General features: G+C 42.2%; 1 protein-coding gene across 3 annotated transcripts in view; it reads right to left on the bottom strand.

Annotated features, from left to right (window-relative positions):
• The window catches only part of LOC124621855 (tropomyosin-1), a 104336-nt gene that overhangs the window by 47025 nt on the left and 34980 nt on the right, over positions 1–22331 (bottom strand). For 2 of the 3 annotated variants that reach the window (XR_006980577.1, XM_047147309.1), the window contains exons 2-8: positions 20857–21019; positions 19204–19329; positions 15917–16050; positions 7209–7326; positions 2746–2816; positions 985–1060; positions 807–869 (exon numbers count right to left, since the gene is read on the bottom strand). Coding sequence is in view for 1 of the 3 variants with exons in the window: in XM_047147309.1 (XP_047003265.1) it covers positions 807–869; positions 985–1060; positions 2746–2816; positions 7209–7326; positions 15917–16050; positions 19204–19329; positions 20857–20970 (702 nt within the window). In the remaining 2 variants the exon portion in view is untranslated. Of the gene's footprint in view, positions 1–806; positions 870–984; positions 1061–2745; positions 2817–7208; positions 7327–15916; positions 16051–19203; positions 19330–20856; positions 21020–21725; positions 21730–22331 lie in introns of all 3 variants that reach the window. The other variant, XR_006980578.1, reaches the window with a different exon arrangement.

Raw genomic sequence — 22331 nt, 5'->3', positions numbered from 1 at the left:
GCCCGTATGTTTCGGACTGGATTAATACGTAGAGAGAAATGGAAGAGGTACTAGGTGGTTCCCGTAAATCACTATTGTTATTCCACGTGTGTGTCAAAGAAGCGCCAGAGGAGAAAAAATTCGCACACATGGCATAGACTTTCCTGGTAAATTAAAAATAAAAATAAGCTTTAAACTGAAAAAAATACACACAGAACATAATATGTGACCAATTCACAAGTGTGAGGTGTAGAAACTACGCTAAAGCTAACTAGTTAAACACGAAACTAGGGAAGCAACACGAAACAAAATCTGCTTATGTCAACGGTAGCACAAGCCTCAGAAAAAGTTTTGAAGCTGTATATTTGGGCCACAACACTATCTTGATGTGAAGCGTGCTAAAGTTTTGAAGAGGAATCATGAGGAATTTGAAAACGTTGGGCAATGGAAAGACGTTAGAAACTAATGGTTGGCGAATGACTAAATGACTAGGTGTTAAAGACCAGACCAAAAATGAAGTCATGAAATCAGTTATAAACATCGTACATATAAGCAAAAAATTACAAGAACAGCAAAAATCGAAAACTATATTATTGTTTTCCAAAAGAATTCGGGTGTGCCGAATATAGAAACCAGATCACTGCAATTTCTTCCCTTCCTGACTGAACAGAGAGTCATAGGCGCTGTATATAATTAAATATCAGAAATATCGGTACACAATCCTAGAGCATGAAATTAAAAAAGTTAATGTGGTGAGAGTTCGCAAGTTCGTGAGCGAGATCAATTCATAACCTTAAAGACCAGTGGCCGTGATCCTTATGACGTACCTCTTTTAGCTTGACAGTCAGGGTCTTGATCTGCTTCTTGTACTCCTCTACTCGCTGGTTGGCCTGAAAGGGAAACAGGAACTGTGAGCTCTCTATTTTTTCCAAAACATACTCCAGAACAAATGTTTGGCTGTAGCGCAACATCAGTAAGAACATTGCTACGTTGTTGGACACCCACCTTCTCCTCTGATACTTCCAGAGATTTCAAGCTGTTGCCGACGACCTTCAACTCTTCCTCAAGCTCCATGATCTTGCTGAAAAGGAGTAAATATTCAAATTAAAAGTATTATCGAAAATAGTTAAAGCGCCACAATAATTTATTAATTTAATCAGATGTCTATGGGTACTGATTCGTACTGTGCTTAAGGACGTATAAAAACTGGCATTGTAGCTTGTTCATAACACCGCAATTAATTTGATTAAGTGCTCTGAGATACACTATAAAAAAATAGTTTTGTTGTCAATTAGTATTGCTCCTCCGTAGATAATGTATTGTTTCTCTTTAGGTGATGACTTGAAGAGAATCACCTTCTAACCACAGATGTGAAACAGATAGCTTGCAGAGATAGATTTAGTTGGGTTATTTCATTGGTTCGTATTCCTGGCCCCACAATTCTTTATGATATTTCAGTTAACCAATGTTGAACTAACCTAGCACTTGTTAATGCAAAAGATGAATCGAATACCTAGCTGAAGAAAACAGTAATTACTGAACCCAGTATAACCTCGTAACCTCTTTTTTTTAACAGGAGGGGATTTGGAAACGGATCCTCTCATTAACTCTAAATAGAGAAACAAGTAACAGTCACCGTCCACCTATTGGGAAAGTGCAAAAATCAGTGTACACGTCAAAAAAGAAGGACGTAAGTGTAACTGTTTCTAGTCATTGCAAGCCACATTAGAAAGAAATTATTGTTCTGTAAACGGACCAAGTACTATCAGTATGGAATAACTTAATTACAAGCCTTATAAAGTACTGAATGAAACAAATTTCTTTATGTTGGAAATAAAGTCACACACTGCTATAGATATCAATATGTGTATTACAGAATTATATGCAAGCACGTAAAGTTATTGTGCTGATATATACTTCAAATGATTTCCCAGATACAAGAAGTTGACAGTAGATTCGCTGATCTTTGTATAAGCATGTTCATGAACTGTCGTTGGAGACTAAAACATTTAACAAACATTTGAAAACACCGCACAGCAGAGCGAAATGAGTGAAAATGTAGAAAATTAAGAGTGATAAACGTGAATAACACGCGTCGTGAAAACGAACTCCATATACCATTGCACTAGAACTATCACTCAAGATTTAATATTTTACATAAACGCCAATGTCGACGCTGGCAGAAAATTATGGCGGAGAGTGTCAGCTCTATGAAACAGAAGTAAAAAGTAACTACCTACAGAGGGGTTAAGTGTCAACATTAGCAGTGACTGCAGCAGATGATAATTCAAATACATTCATTAAATATCATTAAAGTCAGTGCTATTTCAGAGTAATGAGTGAAATATTGTCAATGTAAACTGGCTTATGCCGAATGTCACACGAAAACCTTAGGAGTTACGATCGCAATTGTTGAACCTTGTCTTATAAGACTCTGCTAATGGAATATTCTCAAAACATAAACTACATGAAATAGGACAGTTCAAGTAAAAGAAATAAATCATGATATCATGGCTTTCTTGGTATCTTAAAAATGTTAATGTGCTGGACGTGATTCTAAGCTTAGTATCTATTTCATAATCACTTCAATAAACCTGTGAAATATAAGGTTCATTTAATTTGTATTATTCGTCTTCATTTATTGTTGAGTTTGTATGTATTTGTTCCTGATGTTTGTTGTTTCCTGGAGCGGACTAATGACAGTGAAAATCAAAGTATTAGCCAGTACTTGAGCGTTAAGTCTCAACGTGTCGGTTCAGAACTTACGCATCTCCGGACTTGACTCGGTCCTCAGCCACTTCCAGCTCGTCTTCAACGAAGGCCAGCTTGCGTGACACCTGAGAACACCAATTACACTAATGACGCTCTATACCGAGGCAAGAAATATTAACAAAAAAAATCAAACTGAAAGAACAAAGAGGTAAATGGTTGTAGGTTGGAAAGAAATAGTAGAAAACAGGGTGTATATGATGTACCAAAGCAGTTTTAGGAATCTTTTAGTTTGATCTTAGCGTCAGTTATGATGTTTAGCTGTCATGGGAAGGTTTACGTTTGCATTCGCCTCTTTGACGTCATTGCTAATATACAACAGCTATTTTCACCTACCTAATGGTATTCATTACCTATTTCCCCGCGTTTTGGCAGCTTCACAGTGCCTGTCACTCGATATATCTTAATAGCGCTATTTTCATCATTTAGACTCTCGCGAGTCATCTTTTTACTTCTAATTATGGTATCGCAATTCGTATGAATCAAACATGGCCTTCCTTTCTCTTTTTTTCTAAGAAATAGGCTGAAGTTTTGGACTTCTATTTTGCACGAATTAGAGATGTAGATAATATAGCGTTAAGTAAGAACGTAAAACGAAGATATGGGGTCAAGTTACTTTCGTAATCGATTTTAAAAGTATCAGTTCAAGACAAAAAAAAAAGCAAAGAAGAATTAACGGAACTGAGTCTACCACCAAGTCGGCAGAAAAGATGTTAAAACCAAGTTACAGTGCCTAATAGTCAACGTTCCTCGTGAAATGAAACTACAGTACTCATGCCCAGGATGAGTAACAAATCCATCGAAAAATCTCGGAGACTGTTCCGGGGAACCTTGGTCTCTGTTTTTTTTAGCCAGCATTTAGCTTCACATGTCCTTCACTAAAAATGTTTTCACAACAGTGCAGAGTCGGCGCATGCGCTGTGTATCATGTCTGAAAATTGTCACAGTACTTACTGCTGACAACATTAATGCCTGCTTTTATTCTTCGCTCTCAAGATTGAATTTAGCACTATTCGGTTCTGTCTCGGGTTTGTTTGTTTTTGGGCAGTGTTAATTTTACGTCAACAGTGATACCCAACAATATAGTAGGTATGCTGTTCTGCGTCTTGTGTTTGGGTCCAATGAATGCACTATGATAGCGGGACAACGATGCTTTGCTGAACTGTCCTTGCAACGACTACTGCCTCCTCAGAGTGCTTTTGCATCTGTACCTGGGCGCCTCCGAGAAACCGGATCCTTCTGGATCAGAGTGAAAGCATATTACAGGCTTTTTCTCTGATGGGAAGGTGTCTTCTCAGAAATAAACGTAATTGAAATAAAAAACCGTATAAATCATAACTCCGTTATTACTGTGTAACAAACCATAGGAGATCACGCCTCCTTTTTGACAAAATATCTGTGACTAACCTCCGAAATTTTTACGGTGAGGTTCGGATTCCATTCTGTATAAGAATCAGTTAGTCTTGCACGGTCTTGTGCTTCCGGGAAAGTTTCAGTGGCGTTATAGTGTTCTATCCATAACGCGAAACATTGCATTTAGCATGTAGGAAAAAAAACAGTGGATAACTTCTCAATACTGACAAGTCATTCAGCTAATGATGACAGGTTCTGTAGGCACATCATATAAATGTCTACAACAAAGTAAAAACCTCGTTTTTCCGGAGCACGTTACTGAAATTTAAAATCTAAAGGTAGGTATTGGCAGTCATTGGACTGACTGAGACATATTTGCTCATAACAAAACTGAACAACACATTCAAATTTAGACCATAAAATGTTCACTTTTTCGAAGAGAATCTAGAAACTAAACTTTTTGAAACTGAGTTGTAATAATCTAACAGGTTATGTTCATCAGAACAATACAGTTTGTTTTGAAAAGTTTTGAAGAGCCATGGGGTAATTTTTTGCGAGTAACAAAACATTTGAAATTATATGCGAATGCCCGATAAAGTACTAAAAATGTAATGCTGCTTTCCAAATAAAATTTACGTTAGCTATCCCAGAGTTATTGAACGAAGTATAATTGAAAGTCCTGAGGAAGAAAGTGCTAACCCACATGAGCGTCACTTTGAGCTATTGCATGTGATGTGTTGGTTAAATTCTAAAACAAAAACATAAACACAGTATGACAAACTGTTTATTCAGGAATCTCCTTTAACTTGACCACCGCAATTAACTTTTTGTCCAGAACAAACTAAAAGATGTGTAATCAACTGTTGTTTAACTATCAGTGTCACAGTAACCTGCAATGTTTGCTTTTCTTGCAACTTAATTCTCCACGACGATATGAACAGCAAGACGTATTTTTTTTATAGAGAACCTTCTATTTTTTTGTTCTGTAATCCACTTCCTTTCGTCAAGACTTGTTCTGACACGTGTGACAGTTTACCATTTTAGTAAACATTATGTTATAAAAATGTAACAAGCACGCCTTCCTGGTAGCTGGGCTAATGCAATTGGCTTTCTTGCTGGAAATGATAGTACATGAACGGAAGCACAAGGAAAATGAACACGGTCATTCAGTCAACCGCCTTGGTTTGAAGGATTGTGTGAGGCCAATGTACACCAACAAAGTGAAGGTGGAAATGATGGTGATGGTTTGTGGATGGGGGCGCTAAGCGGTAAGGTCATCAGAGCCCTCAAGATGCAAATGCTGCTCATTTAAGGAGAACGTAAGTTCGCAGAGCAGTAACTGCAATAATGTTCTTATTTACAACATGGGGACAAGGTCCCCCCTCAACATCCGCACCAACGGTAGATCGCTGTATACATTCATACACTGACAGCCAAAACATTATGACCTCTGCCCACCGCCAAGTTGGATGCCGCTAGGTAGTGTTGCGGGCTTCTTACGCGGTAATAAAAGTATGTACGCGGAGCATACACGGAGGGGGGTATCACCCTAGTGAAGATGTAGGATTGAAATGGGGAAATCCATTGAGATAAGCGACTTTGACGAAGAACAGATTATTATTACGCAGAGCCTGTGAACGCTGGTCGAATGTTCATTGCTACTGTCGTGAGCATCTACAGAAAGTGGTAGAAGGACAGTAAACTGCCAATAGGCGCTAAATGGTTGGACGTCCACGACTCTTCACAGAACGTAGGGTTCGGAGGCTTGTCTGCAAAGTGGGACAGTTGGTGATCTGTGACATCTCTGCCGAAAGAGCACAATGCTGGCTCATACGCAAGTGTTTCGGAGCATATCCTTCAGCGTGCGTTGTTGAACATAGATCTCCGCAGCAGATCTACGTGTTCACAGTTTGATCCAATGACATTGTAATTACGATTGTAGTGGGCACGGGACCATAGGGATTCGACAGGCGATCAATGGAAACATTTCGGCTCTTCGGGTGAATCACATTTTTGCTCCACTAGGTCGATGATCGTGTCCACAGACGCCGTAATCGAAGTTAACGGCGGCTAGAAACGTGCAGTGCGCCACCGAAACAGACTGGTGGTAGCAGTATTATGCTAGGAAGACAGTCTCCTGCGCTTGCACGAGACACGCTAACAGCTGCGAATCACCTGCATCCTTTCACGCTTGACATTTTCCCCGATGGCGATGTCATCTTTCAGCAGTATACTTGTTAGTGCCTCGAAGCCAGAACCGTGCTACAGTGGTTTCAGGAACATTATAGTGAACTCACGTTGATGTTTCGGCCACCAAATTTGCCTGATGTAAATAGCATGGAACCCATCTGGGTGACTATCGGGTGCCCACACCATGTGTACAAATCAGCTGCCCACTATTTACGGGAATTACATGACGTGTCGTTGACATTTAATGTCACATACCTCCATAAATCTACCAACAAATTGTCGAATCTCTTATACGCAGATCAGTGATTTATTTCGTTCCAAACACGGACAAACAAGCTGTTAAGCATGTAGTCATAATGTTTTAGGTCACCAATGTACATTCAACTGAAGACGGTTGACGGTGGAATTAGCGGCGTGCGTTTTCCTTATGTTTCCGTTTATTTAGTGTAACTCTAGCAAGTGGACGAGCCAAGCTATCCCAAGTAACTGCACTTGTTGCTAATACGGGAAAGTCAAAGGAAATTTTGTGTTAAATTACTAATAACGTCATGTTTACGTGAATAGTGACACGCTCCAGAACATATCTTAAAGAGAGGTAATAGATTACCAAATAAAAGGTATAGGATGCTATATAAGAAAATGTCCTGCCGTTTGTATCTTCGTAATGAACAAATATGTAAGAAAAGTAATCATGCTTGTTTATGTCCTCTGGTAGCTTAACAACATATACTTGTTATGATTTTATTTTGGTTCTGGACAAGAAGTAATATGGGTTTTGAAGATAAATGGCACAGCACTTGGGGCACTCGAAAACACGGCAGATAATGTGATCAGACCAGTCGTTGCGAAATCGAGAACTAGCACTTTCTTCCGCCCACCCCTCCATTCGTACGGTGGTGGGTGCTCGACTGACGCACCTCGTCGGACTTTCCGTCGGCGTCCTCAGCGAGCAGTCGGGCCTCCTTGAGCTGGTTGGTCAGCTGGTCCATGCGCTCCTCGTCCTGCAAGCTGCGGTTCTCCAGCACTTTGCACATTCTGTGGACACAGTTCACCTCTCACTTAGCACATAATATCACACCTTTTTCTACGCTGTTAATTGAGGAATTCAATGTAAAACGTTCCAAGCGCCATTTTTTCACTAAACAAGTTTGCAGTGCTATTGTGTTCTCAGCACTTTTTTACATGTCCCTAGACTGCAACCTGATGTCACACTACGGAGAAAGTCTTCCATACACTACTGGCCATTAAAATTGCTACACCAAGAAGAAATGCAGATGATAAACGGGTATTCATTTGACAAATATATTATACTAAAACTGACATGTGATTACATTTTCACGCAATTTGGGGGCATAGATCCTGAGAAATCAGTATCCAGAACAACCAACTCTGGGCGTAATAACGGCCTTAATAGGTCTGGGCATTGAGTCAAACAGAGCTTGGATGGCGTGTACAGGTACAGCTGCCCATGCAGCCTCAACATGATACCACAGTTCATCAAGAGTAGTGACTGGCGTATTGTGACGAGCCAGTTGTTCGGCCACCATTGACCAGACGTTTCAATTGCTGAGAGATCTGGCCACGGCAGCAGTCGAACATTTTATGTGTCCAGAAAAGCCCGTACAGGACCTGCAACATCCGGTCGTGCATTATCCTGCTGAAATGTAGGGTTTCGCAGGGATCGAATGAAGGGTAGATCCACGGGTCGTAACACATCTGAAATGTAACGTCCACTGTTCAAAGTGCCGTCAGTGCGAACAAGAAGTGACCGAGACGTGTAACCAATGGCACCCCATACCATCACGCCGGGTGATACGCCAGTATGGCGATGACGAATACACGCTTCCAATGTGCGTTCACCGCGATGTCACCAAACACAGATGCGACCATCATGATGCTGTAAACAGAACCTGGATTCATCTGAAAAAATTACGTTTTACCATTCGTGCACCAAGGTTCGTCATTGAGTACACCATCGCAGGCGCCCCTGTCTGTGATGCAGCGTCAAGGGTAACCGCAGCCATGGTCTCCGAGCTGATAGTCCATGCTGCTGCAAACGTCGTCGAACTGTTCGTGCAGATGGTTGCAATCTTGCAAATGTCCCCTTCAGTTGACTCAAGGATCGAGACGTGGCTGCACGATTCGTTACAGCCATGCGGATAAGATGCCTGTCATCTTGACTGCTAGTGATACGAGGCCATTGGGATCCAGCGCGGTGTTCCGTATTACCCTCCTGAACCCACCGCTTCCATATTCTGCTAACAGTCATTGGACCTCCACCAACGCGAGCAGCAATGTTGCGATACGATAAACCGCAATCGCGATAGGCTACAATCCGACCTTTATCAAAGTCGGAAACGGGTTGGTACGCATTTCTGCTCCTCACACGAGGCATCACAATAACGTTTCACCAGGCAACGCCGGTCAACTGCTGTTTGTATATGAGAAATCGGTTGGAAACTTTCCTCATGTCAGCACGTTGTAGGTGTCACCACCGGCGCCAACCTTGTGTGAATGCTCTGAAATGCTAATCATTTGCATATCACAGCATCTACTTCCTGTCCTTTAAATTTCGTGTCTGTAGAACGTCATCTTCGTGGTGCAGCAATTTTAGTGGCCAGTAGTGTAATAACAGTTCTGACAGTTGAAAACTTAATGCTGTGTTTCTGTTCTTATGTTAACTTAGATAAAACGTGGTACGTCACTATTGATGGCGTTTGGATGAACATTTCCTTTCGTTTTGTCGAAAACTGACATTTTTGAGACTGTCGCTGTATACGAAATACGATTGCTCCAAAGAAGGAAACAACAAACAGCCACTGACAATGATGTTAGTTATTTACACAAATAACCCCGTTAACAGTTTCTAATCGAGAGATTTAGCTTCAGATGGCTGCCCACTTTTATATTAATTTGTTGTTGTTTACATTAGTGGTTGGGAAAAAACAGCCAGCAAGTAACGTAAACAGCAACAAACGTAATATAAACCGGAATAGCAGTCTGAAGAAAGTCAGTTCGAAACCGGTGACAAAGCTATTTGTGTAAATAAATACCTGTATTAACAATGGATGGATGCTGTTCTCTTTTCTTTTTGCAAGAATAAATTTGTAAAAAATTTCTTTCTGCAGTTAGAACGACTATGTTTCCTGGTATGGCACTTAGAACGTTCGTAATAAAGTATTTATTTTCTAATTTGTCTCAATATTCTTTGCAGTGATGCGGTGAGCAGCATAATCCTATGGTAACATAATAACTTCTCAGTTTTTTGGATGCAAATCAGTTATGTACAAACAGATATAGATTTCTTTTTCATTCTCCAGACAAATGTCAGATTTGGCACTTAGAACGTTCTCCATGTCCACTCTTCAATTACTTTCGTTATGAGGTACGTTAGAAACTTACTAAGCAAAGCTACTTAGGTACGGAACAAGTTACTCAATGCAGTTTAGAAAATTTATAAACAGAATAAACTAAAGAATTAATAAAGGATGATAAACATATTTTGAGACAGTATACGAATAAATAACACACTACAAAGCAAATAAGAGAAAGAAGTAGTGTACAAGTAGGAAAGCTTTCAACTCTTTGTTTTATTTGAAGAGTCTCTTTTCAGTTCTGCTGGAAGCCTATTAAAAGTGAAGCCTGCTGAACAAATGCACACCTCCTTGTACAATCTATGATACTGTGTTCTAGCGAAAATCGATTTTTCGTCAAGTGTTCACCGAATGAATGTTGCTGTTTTTTCTAAAGAAGTTAGTATTATCAAAAATAAATCCTATGCTGGACTACCAGAGTTAGAATTCCAAGACTCTCGGGCTACACGACTTTCACGAAACGACACCGCAGATTTGCCTGATCGCTCTTTTCTAGGTTAAGAGTATTCTTGGTGATTTCACGGAATTGCCTCAAAATATGATAGCACATAAGGCAGTATAGTGTAAACAAGTAAATTAAACAAGACTTCATATTTCAGTGTCAGAGATAGTAGATATTATTCTTAGAGCTAACGAATAACAATAGCACTACCACCATGGACTTCCTCCGCATACAGCATCAACCAACAAAGGGGCGAAACTTAGCACCTCTAAAAACATTCTGACCTCAATTAATCGGTTGATTGTTAACTGTTCCAGCTACCTAAAATGTAACTCGCTTCAGACACAGATGATACAGGCGATTGTAGCTGATTCTGCCGCGCGAAGTGGCTGTGAGTTTGAGGCGCCATGTCACAGATTGCGCGGCCCCTCCCGCCGGAGGTTCGAGTCCTCCCTCGGGAATGGGTGTGTGTGTTGTTCTTAGCACAAGTGTTAGTTTAAGTAGTGTATAAGTCTATGGACCGATGACCTCAACAGTTTTGTCTCTTAGGAATTCATACACATTTGAACATTTTTGAGCTGATTCACACGGAGCTCACGGAGAATTTGAAGCTTTTCGACACCGGGACATTCTAGCGTACAGAACACGCAGTATCGAGCAATATCTGCAGACAAACCACTGACAGTGAGAACAAGAAAAAGAGGAAAATTAATGCAAATGAAAATGTGTTTCTTTGGTATAAAGTTAGAAATGACAGTTGTAAACCAACATTGTCAGAAGATGTAATAATATGATATAGACAGTGACCATAGTTATGTAGGAACTCTAAGCTACTAAATTTTGTAAAATAGGCTCATCCTCACGTCGATTTCTTTTGGTTTTCTAGTTCTCATACTTCATTTTTCGTTATCTGAGTGACAAAATGGTTCAAATGGCTCTAAGCACTATGGGACTTAACATCTGAGGTCATCAGTCCCCTAGACTTAGAACTACTTAAATCTAACTAACCTAAGGACATCACACACATCCATGCCCGAGGCAGGATTCGAACCTGCGACCACAGCAGCTGCGTGGTTCCGGACTGAAGCGCCTAGAACCGCTCGGCCACAGCGGCCAGCTTCTGAATGACATGAAACACTTCATTGCTGGTCTGATAATAGATGCCAGCTGAACAAAGTCGTCCACAGTTTCTGCAACATCCATCTTACATTGCTGCCAGGAGAGTGAAATGTTCCATATCACGTAGCTAACGAGAAAGGAAGGCTGAAACCTGAAGTGGGACTGATGACCATACATGTTAAGTCCCATACTTCTCAGAGCCATCTGAACCATTTGAAACCTGAAAACCAAAAGAATCTCGACGTGAATGTGTGCGGATTTTTCTTGAGTTAAGTAGATGTGCGTCCAGCAATCTATGTCCAGATGAGAGCAAAAAAGAGATTTTGCGTGGACAGAAGAGTAACTAAAAAAATCCACTAAATATGGCGTTAATAATTCTGCTAGTTATTCTGCGTGCAGTGAGCCGTAGCGGTTAGCGCCGGTGGCTGCTGTGCTGCGGGTGGCCATTTATCGTTTCTGGAAGGTTCTCGAAATTTTGTACGTTTGCAATGTCTGTATATTCTGGGATACCAGTAAAGCCCCAAACCCTGATTCTTTAAATATTCAAAATCCAACCTATAAAAGAACTTGAAACATCTGATTACTTTACTAACGAGTTAATGTCTTAAATATATGACGATAAGTAAGCAAGAGAGGAAAAGTTTAGGAAAGGTTTGAAATATTTAAAGTTTGTTGGAAGTCGTTAAGTGCTCTCATTATCAAACACCGGATGGTGCAGTCTAGGTAATTTTAATTCCGTTTGAGGCAAAAGCTAGTTTTTTCACGCATCTGCGTGTTTATGACGTAATATCTCCCGAATTATATGCAGTACAATGATATAATTTTACAAGTAAATTTAGCAGCTCATTTGGATATTGTCTACAAAATGTGTTGCGTCTAGGATTATTAGTAAAGAAGTAATAAATTAAATCTCATGCCTGGTGCTGAAGTTTTACTGGACAAACAGCCAAAATGCAGTAAGTAATATAATTTTTTCCTTTCATCATTTTGTGGGCAGGGGGAGAGGGGGGGGCGGGGCAAGCCAGAAAAAGTTTGAGATTATACGTGGTGTTTCAAAATCACACCGACAAACTTCCAGGGGATTCAAAAGGTGTCTTGAGGAACAAACTGAGGATAGGAGCACGTGTCCGAAAACAAATCATCGAACTACACTACAGAGAGTCGAAGTTATAATCGTCGGCACCTATATATGTACGTATATACAGCGTTGTTCCATGATGATGTTACAAACTTCCAGGGATGATGGAGAATTTAAGGCCAAAGTCCGGAAACGAACGAGTCGAAAGTTATAAGCGAAAATCGTTCTGATACCTCTGTTGGTGCGATACGTGTGCCGGTGTTGCTTTTGCTGACTGCTTTCGGAGGTGATAGAGTGGACCAAAACAAGGAAAAAAAGTCCAGTAAACACGGACTCTACAACGCATACCTGAGAAACTAAGAGTGCTTGTTCGTCTTTGCTACAGTGAAACACATCCCCTCTACTGAACAAGTGCTTTTTTTCTTGTTTTGGTCCATACTGCCACCTCTGAGAGTTGCTTACCAACAACAGTACCCGTACACGTATTTCAGAACGATTTTCGCCTCTAGCTTTCAACTCGTTCGTTTCCGGACTAGGGTCCCTTAACTCAAATTGGTGCATTTATCGTTCTCCATCATCCCTGAAAGTTATTCACATTATCGCGGAATAACGCTGTATATACACACACAATGTGATCAAAAATATCTGGACACCGCCAAAAACATACGTTTTTCATATTAGGTGGAATGTGCTTCCGCCTACAGCCAGGTATTCCATATCAGCGATCTCAGTACTCATTATAGATCGAGAGAGAGCAGAATGGAGCGCTCCGCGGAACTCACGGACTTCGAGCGCGGTCAGGTGATTTGGTGTCACTGGTGTTATACGTCTGTACGCGAGATTTCTACACTCCTAAACTAAACGTGACGGGATACGTACAATGCAAAAGCGTACAGGCCGACCTCGTCTGTTGACTGACAGTTGAAGAGGGTTGTAATGTGTAATAGGCAGACATCTATCCTTTTCATCAGACAGGAATTCCAAACTCCATCAGCATCCACTGCAAGTACTATTACAGTTAGGCGGGACGTGAGAAAACTTGGATTTCATGGTCGAGCGGTTGCTCGTAAGCCACACATCACGCCGGTAAATGCTAAATGATGCCTCGCTTGGTATAAGGAACGTAAACATTGGATTATTGAACAGTGTAAAAAACGATGTGTGGAGTGATTAGTCACGGCACACAATGTGGCGATCCGGTGGCAGGGTGTGGGTATGGTGAATGACTGGTGAACGTCATCTGCGAGCGGGTGTAGTGCCAACAGTAAAATTCGGGGGCGGTGGTGTTATGGTGTGGTCGCGTTTTTCATGGAGGGAGCTTGCACCCTTTGTTGTACTATCACAGCACAGGCCTACATTGATGTTTTAAGCACCTTCTTGCTTCCCACTGTTGAAGAGCAATTCGGGGAAGGCGATTGCATCTTTCAACACGATCGAGAACCTGTTCATAATGCACGGGCTGTGGCGGAGTGGTTACACAATGACATCCTGCACAGAGTCCAGACCTGAATCCTATAGAATACCTTTGGGTGTTTTGGGATTCCGACTTCGTGTCAGGCCTCACCGACCGACATCGATACCTCTCCTCAGTGCAGCACTCCGTGAGGAATGGGCTGTCATTCCCCAAGAAACCTTCCAGCAGGTGGTTGAAGGCATACCTGCGAGTATGGAAGCTGTCATCAAGGCCAAGGGTGGGCCAACACCGCCAAGAAACCTTCCAGCAGGTGATTGAAGGCATACCTGCGAGTATGGAAGCTGTCATCAAGGCCAAGGGTGGGCCAACACCTTATTGAATTCCAGCATTACCGATGGAGGGCGTCACGGACTTGTAAGTCTGTTCCAGTGAGGTGCCCAGATACTTTTGCTCTCCTAGTGTACATATACAGGCGCCGGAGCCTATAATTTCGACAGTCTGCAGCGTCGTTGGATGACTTTTCCAGATACGGGTTGCTCAAGACACCTTCTACAACAAGCCAAAGTTTAGCGCAGTAGTTTTGAAACACACTGTATATAATGCTTGTTGTTAAGTCGCTAATGCTCCCATTCTCAAATGCTGGATAAATACAATCAGGGTGATTTACGCTGCTTCAAAACATTTACGTAGTTTCCACTTTAATTATTTGTCTTAATGTGTTAAACCTTTAAAATAAGATTAAATTTCTTAATGAGAGGATGAAGACTAGTTTTAAATACCGTCAGTAAATATATGAATTACTGAAAACTATATTTTTGTTGTCGTTGGAAGTCGTTAGATAGGCGACCTGCTGCTGAGATCATGAACGATCAACAGTGAACAGGGTTAGTCGTTTAGCGATATAGATTCGACGTTTTTATAAATCATTCTCCGTAACTTCTGCACTTTATTAATGACCCTGATTTCTAATTCGGTCTTGATTGTGTTTACGGCGTGACAATATAAATACCAACGAAACTGCAAATAAGCTTTAAATTGCGACAAAAAAACTGAGTTTGAAATTCTAAAACAAACGTATTATTATTGGACATAATTCTTCTATGCCCTCCGACATAACACCATATAGTATTCACCGATATTTGGCGCAGAAATTCGCGTTCGTTGCGTTTTTCAACTACTGCTCTGGAGAGCTATGCACTTCTCTATCAGCGGCGGGCCGCGCTTTAATGGAACACCATGGCACTGTGAGTGGCTGCTTTCAATCCGTTCTCTCTCGTCGCAGATAATTTCATCGCGTGAACCGATTGCCCCGGCGCTCTTCTATTTTGCACTCCGGATATACCGTCACTTTCGCAGCCCGGAGGGACTAGATAACCAGCGAAATGCATGGAGCCAAAAATACCGCCTCACTCAGCCAGGAATTGTCAATTTTGCCTTGCCAAAAGTGTTCCAACGACCGTACAGCTTCCGGGTTTCATGAACTTTCCCCATATCTTTATTTTTTTCGTGCTATTAACGAACTGAACTGAGAGTATAACTTTATCAAAGTGTTGAGTAACATATTCTGGAAATAAATCATCCCTACAGATGTACAGGGGTAGTCATAAAGTTGTAATTATCACCTCGAAAAATGAATCTGCGACTACGAAATCTGGTGAAGTCAGTCCTGTACACATCCGCCATTCAAAGTGACATAATTTAGCCAAGGATGGTAAGGTGGCGGAGACGTTGATTGTAGAACTTCTCACGCTGGCCATTGAGCTCGCTGTAAATGAAGTTACACAGTAAATCTACAACACGATAGGCCACAGACAAGTGGAATACGTTTTCCATCCAAGCACTTATGAAGTTTTCGCAAAATAGATGCGGTGTCATAATGGTAAGTTGGACAAGTCTTACAAGAATTGTAAGGTGGCAACAATGATGCAGCCATATTGTTCAGAGCATCTCGCATTTTCATGCACGAAACGTGGAGGGGAAAAATCTGCAAATATTTTATTTGTTACATCCACCCTCAACCGTCACTTCAAACACACAGAGATCCGTAGACCAGCAAGCCTGGACAACCGCAAAATTATCCACAGAATCGACGGATTCGTGATTCTATATTACTAGCAGAGGCTTCGTATTAACACCATTTACAAGAAACGTAGCCGTATCTAAGTCCGCCGACAGCCTCCAAAGCGTCGGCTACCCACCGCTTGGACTCCTCAGCGGCCTCTGACGCCTCGGCCAGCTTGGTGGAGGCGGTGGCGAGTCGCTCCTCTGACCTCTCGAGGTCCTCCTCAATCAGCTGCAGCTTCCTGTTCAGGGCGGCCATCTCGCTCTCCGCCTGTCGAACACACGCACACCCAGCACCTCAAGTTACACTTCCAGCCACTTTGTGTATCGTTTCACACTTAATTTCAGAGACATTTCGTAAGTATTTCGCGGCGGGATTTTGCTGAGAATGCAACGAATATATGCCTTCTGGCTACTGCGATTGTCGAGATTCTGTCCTCGTTTTACAGCAAATTTTCACACATCGAGCGAAACAAAACAAGGACAGATACTCAGCCATCACAGAAACACATATTTACTCATACAGGGTGCCCCAGAAACTTTGCAACGAACTTCGATCGGTTGTAGAGGGTGCCTTGAGGAACAAATCGAGGATAGGAACCTGTGTCTGGAAACGCCGTCCAGTGATGCTATAGAGCGTCGAAGCCACAGGCGCAGGCAACTGCCATAAGGCCGCCCTTTCGGCAGCAAATGTGACTTTGACGGAGCGTAGGTGGAAGTCGCGCAATGCTGTTTGTTAGTGATTGCGGCTAATTGTTACTGTCGCCAGTGGAGAAGATGGAGCTAGCTGCGTAGAAAGACCTTATCTCTTATCAATGAGCTGCTCTGTTGCTTCAGTGGATGTTGGTTTCCAACACGGGTTTCTATCCCCAGTTCTTTTTTTTTTTTCCTGGAACTCTGTACGGACAGCAGATGAAAACGTTTGTCTGGAATCGTCATCCACCAATGCAATAGAGCATCGCGTTCGTATGATACAAGGTCTGTCAATGCAGCAGACAGATCAATCTTCTCCGCTGGCGGTCGTGGCAATCAAACGTGATCATTGAATAATAAACAGTATTACAAGGCGTTCGGCCTACGGTCCGTCAGCGTACAAAATCACGTTTACTGCCGAAAGGGTGGCCAAATGGGAGACGCTGGTCCTATAACTTCGACGCTCTGTAGCGTCATTGGACGACATAGGACGACATTTCCGGAACAGGTTGCTGTCTCTATTTGTTCCTCAAGAAATCCTCTACAACCCCCAATGTTTGACGAAACATTTCCGGTACACCCTGTATATATATTCCATTTATATAGGGTGGTCCATTGATAGTGACCGGGCCAAATATCTCACGAAATAAGCATCAAACGAAAAAACTACAAAGAAAGAAACTCGTCTAGCTTAAAGGGGGAAACCAGATGGCGCTATGGTTGGCCCGCTGGATGGCGCTGGCATGGTGAAACGGATATCAACTGCGTTTTTTTAAAATAGGAACCCCCATTTTTATTACATATTCGTGTAGTACGTAAAGAAATATGAATGTTTTAGTTGATCACTTTTTTCGCTTTGTGATAGATGGCGCTGTAATAGTCACAAACGTATAGGTACGTGGTATCACGTAACATTCCGCCAGTGCGGACGATATTTGCTTCGTGATACATTACCCGTGTTAAAATGGACCGTTTATCAATTGCGGAAAAGGTCGATATCGTGTTGATGTATGGCTATTGTGATAAAAATGCCCAACGGGCGTGTGCTATGTATGCTGCTCCGTATCCTGGACGACATCATCCAAGTGTCCGGGCCGCTCGCCGGATAGTTACGTTATGTAAGGAAACAGGAAGTGTTTAGCCACATGTGAAACGTCAACCACGACCTGCAACAAATGATGATGCCCAAGTAGGAGTTTTAGCTGCTGTCGCGGCTAATTCGCACATCAGTAGCAGACAAATTGCGCGAGAATCGGGAATCTCAAAAACGTCGGTGTTGAGAATGCTACATCAACATCGATTGCACTCGTACCATATTTCTATGGACCAGGAATTGCATGGCGACGACTTTGAACGTCATGTACAGTTCTGCCACTGGGCACGAGAGAAATTACGGGACGATGACAGATTTTTTGCACGCGTTCTGTTTAGCGACGAAGCGTCATTCACCAAAAGCGGTAACGTAAACCGGCATAATATGCACTATTGGACAACGGAAAATCCACGATGGCTGTGACAAGTGGAACATCAGCGACCTTGGCGGGTTAATGTATGGTGTGACATCATGAGAGGAAGGATAATTGGCCCCCATTTTATCGATGGCAATCTAAATGGTGCAATGTATGCTGATATCCTACGCAATGTTCTACCGATGTTACTACAAGATGTTTCACTGCATGGCAGAATGGCGATGTACTTCCAACATGATGGATGTCCGGCACATAGCTCGCGTGCGGTTGAAGCGGTATTGAATAGCATATTTCATGACACGTGGATTGGTCGTCGAAGCACCATACCATGGCCCGCACGTTCACCCGATCTGACGTCCCCGGATTTCTTTCTGTGGGGAAAGTTGAAGGATATTTGCTATCGCGATCCACCGACAACGCCTGACAACATGCGTAAGCGCATTGTCAGTTCATGTGCAAACATTACAGAAGGCGAACTGCTCGCTGTTGAGAGGAATGTCGTCACACGTATATCCAAATGCATTGAGGTTGACGGACATCATTTTGAGTATTTATTGCATTAATGTGGTATTTACAGGTAATCACGCTGTAACAGCATGCGTTCTCGGAAATGGTAAGTTCAGAAAGGTACATGTATCCAATTGGAACAACCGAAATAAAATGTTCAAACGGACCTACGTTCTGTATTTCAATTTAAAAGACCTACCTGTTACCAACTATTCGTCTAAAATTGTGAACCATATGTTTGTGACTATTACAGCGCCATCTATCACAAAGCGAAAAAAGTGATCCATCTAAAACATTCATATTTCTTTACGAACTACACGAATGTGTAATCTATTTAAAAAAACGCAGTTGATATCCGTTTGACCAATGGCAGCGCCATCTAGCGGGCCAATCATAGCGCTATCTGGTTTCCCCCTTCAAGCTAGACAAGTTTCGTTCTTTGTAGTTTTTTCGTTTGACGCTTATTTCATGAGATATTTGGCCCGGTCACGATCAATGGACCACCCTGTATATAAGGGTAGCATACAGTCCGAAAATAATGGCCACTATCATAATTTGACGGCAAATTACTGTTAACTTACTTGCATTAACAATGTTCCGTCAATTCTTGTTGGAATATTTTATTAGTTACGAATAAAAAAAAATACATGAGACTGATCTAATATTGTGCACTGTTTATTACTTTACCAACCAGTTTTCAGCCGTTACGCCATCAACTTGTTTGGGGGTTACCAATGACGCCAGCAGGTACTCACGTTCTGGAGTGTCTTCTCCTTCTCCTCGAGGTCCTTGTTGGCCTGCTCCAGCTTGTTCTTGGTGTTCACCAGGTCCTCCTCCACCTGGGTCAGCTTCTTCTTCAGCTCCTGCACCTCCTCATTCACCTAGGACACAACACACCGTCTTTTAGTGGCAGAACTAGAAATCTACAAGACAGTATTATACCGCAACCTATAAATCGGAGAAATGCTTTTCAAATTTAGAATAAGTTTTTACAATGTTCACTGAAATACATACTTTGGGATTCGGAACACTGTTGCTTTAATCTTCAGTCCGAAGATTGGTTCATGCATCTCTACGAGCTATTCTGTCCTGTGCAACTTCTCATCCCTGCATAGGTATTCCAACATACATCCACCTGAAAGTGCTTAGCGTACCCAAGCTTTGGTCTCATTCTATAATTTATTCCTTATCCCTTCTCCCCTCCCCACAACACTATTCCTAGTCACCAAACTGACGATTCTTCGATGCCTGAGGATGTGTCCTATTCACTTCTTTAGCTCAGGTTGTGCCCCAGTTCAGTTATGTTCAAACTCATACTTACACGATCTACCTATCTAATCTTCAACATTCTTCAATAAAACCACATTTAATAAACTTCTCTTCTTGTATGACCTACTTGTCGTCCACTGTCACTTCCTTACAAGGCTATACTCCATATAAATACCTTAAAAAAGGGCTTCCAGACATTAAATTTTTTTTGTTCTCTTCATTTTTATCTGGGTTTTTATTTTTTTTATTTTTTATTTTTTGTTCAATTGAGCCTCCAGCATAGTATACGTCACATAACGACATCATTATAAAGAAGGGCCAGAACAGCTGCAGTGTATTTACCGACCTTTATTTCTGTATCGGCTTTCATTGACATTTTCAAGTAACTTGCGAATATAATGTTGAGGAGGCCATTCATGTACATACGAGACCCATTGCACATTTGATGGATTACGCATTGGTACTTATGTCTAGGTGAACGTAACGTCCATATTACATCGATAGTAGACTGTCACGTAACTGTCATTGCTCGACCACCCCGGCCGGCTGTGTGTGTGTGTGTGTGTGTGTGTGTGTGTGTGTGTGTGTGTGTGTGTGTGTGCTTGTGTGTGTTTGGGACGGAGGGAGGGGTGGTCAGCAATAAAAAGTTTCGTAAAGGTCTGAGATCGTGTAAAGTTTGTTGGAAGTCTCTCAGCGCTCCATTCTCACATTCTAGATGAATTTCGTGTGGATAATTTGGCTGCCGTGAGTTACGCCGCCTGAAGGCTTACGTACAAATTCTAATTGTAGTACTTGTCTTGCTGTGTCAAACGGAAAACTACTCTCAATAAGTACAGTATGAAAGCTTCTTGAATTTATAAATTCGGTCAATAGTTACATGAAGTAATCAAAATCAATTTGGAAACCGTTAGATAGGCATCTTGAATTGGTACCGTGCGTCAATAGCCGATTAGTAGTACACAATATCATATAAACGCTGTTAGCTATAAACTTGACAGCCATTGTTAAAAAAATGAATGTTTTGTGATTCCTCAAGAGGTCTTGCTTTAAACAGAAGTTGACTGCTGTTCCGTTAGCAGCTTTCTGCAGCTATTGTTACTCCTTTGCGGTTGGAGCCACAGCCACATTGGGATAGGCACCTTGTCTGCGCGAGCATTGGCGTCCTTAGCCTGCTGCTCGCAGGTGTCTGCCTTGTCCATGGCATTGTCCTTCTCCAGCTTCATCGCCTGCATCTTCTTCTTGATCGCGTCCATGGTGGCGGCTGTTCTTTTCTTCTCTGCTCACGGGAAAAATTAGTCCACACTGCAACAAACCAAACAAGCAACCGCCAATAAGGCAAATGTAAACATGCTTCATTTCATACTTATAACTACGATGTGCGACAGTCATTCGACTACGTGTAAATATATTTCATTTTCAGCACTTAATCTAAGTATTTTCAAAGCAATTTCTCTTACACTAGAAAGATCTGTCTCGTGCGTTTATTGATGCACAGTTGTTAAACCTCTTTATAAGAAAACACTAAGAAAGACTGAATTAATAATCGCTCAGTTTCCTTACTGCATCTTTTTCCAAAATATTTGAATAAATAACATACTCAAGAGTAGTCTCACATTCTAAACAGAAACAATTACTTAGCACATGAGAGTTTGGATTCCAGAAGGTTTCAAGAATATGAAAGCTATTTATACATTCACTCATCAAATTTGTAGGCCTTAAATAATAACATGTGGGTAGTTGGTGACTTTTGAGATCTTTTCAAGACGTTTGATTGCATGGATTGTATCACTCTCTCAAAATGCAGCAGTGGTTTGAGTCATGACAAATAGAATGCAAAAAGTTGTGCTCAATAATTCAAACAATGCTAGAAGCAGAGCAAATTTAGTGACTGGGAAGAAATCACGCAGCGACTACCACAAGGTTCAATTATGGGCCCACTCCTATTCCCTTTATATACACTCCTGAAAATGGAAAAAAGAACACATTGACACCGGTGTGTCAGACCCACCATACTTGCTCCGGACACTGCGAGAGGGCTGTACAAGCAATGATCACACGCACGGCACAGCGGACACACCAGGAACCGCGGTGTTGGCCGTCGAATGGCGCTAGCTGCGCAGCATTTGTGCACCGCCGCCGTCAGTGTCAGCCAGTTTGCCGTGGCATACGGAGCTCCATCGCAGTCTTTAACACTGGTAGCATGCCGCGACAGCGTGGACGTGAACCGTATGTGCAGTTGACGGACTTTGAGCGAGGGCGTATAGTGGGCATGCGGGAGGCCGGGTGGACGTACCGCCGAATTGCTCAACACGTGGGGCGTGAGGTCTCCACAGTACATCGATGTTGTCGCCAGTGGTCGGCGGAAGGTGCACGTGCCCGTCGACCTGGGACTGGACCGCAGCGACGCACGGATGCACGCCAAGACCGTAGGATCCTACGCAGTGCCGTAGGGGACCGCACCGCCACTTCCCAGCAAATTAGGGACACTGTTGCTCCTGGGGTATCGGCGAGGACCATTCGCAACCGTCTCCATGAAGCTGGGCTACGGTCCCCCACACCGTTAGGCCGTCTTCCGCTCACGCCCCAACATCGTGCAGCCCGCCTCCAGTGGTGT

The sequence above is a fragment of the Schistocerca americana genome, chromosome 7 (assembly GCF_021461395.2).
Source record: "Schistocerca americana isolate TAMUIC-IGC-003095 chromosome 7, iqSchAmer2.1, whole genome shotgun sequence".
Lineage (NCBI taxonomy): Eukaryota > Metazoa > Arthropoda > Insecta > Orthoptera > Acrididae > Schistocerca > Schistocerca americana.
The sequence above is the reverse complement of the archived record's forward strand: the minus strand, read 5'-3'. Positions and strand labels throughout refer to the sequence as shown.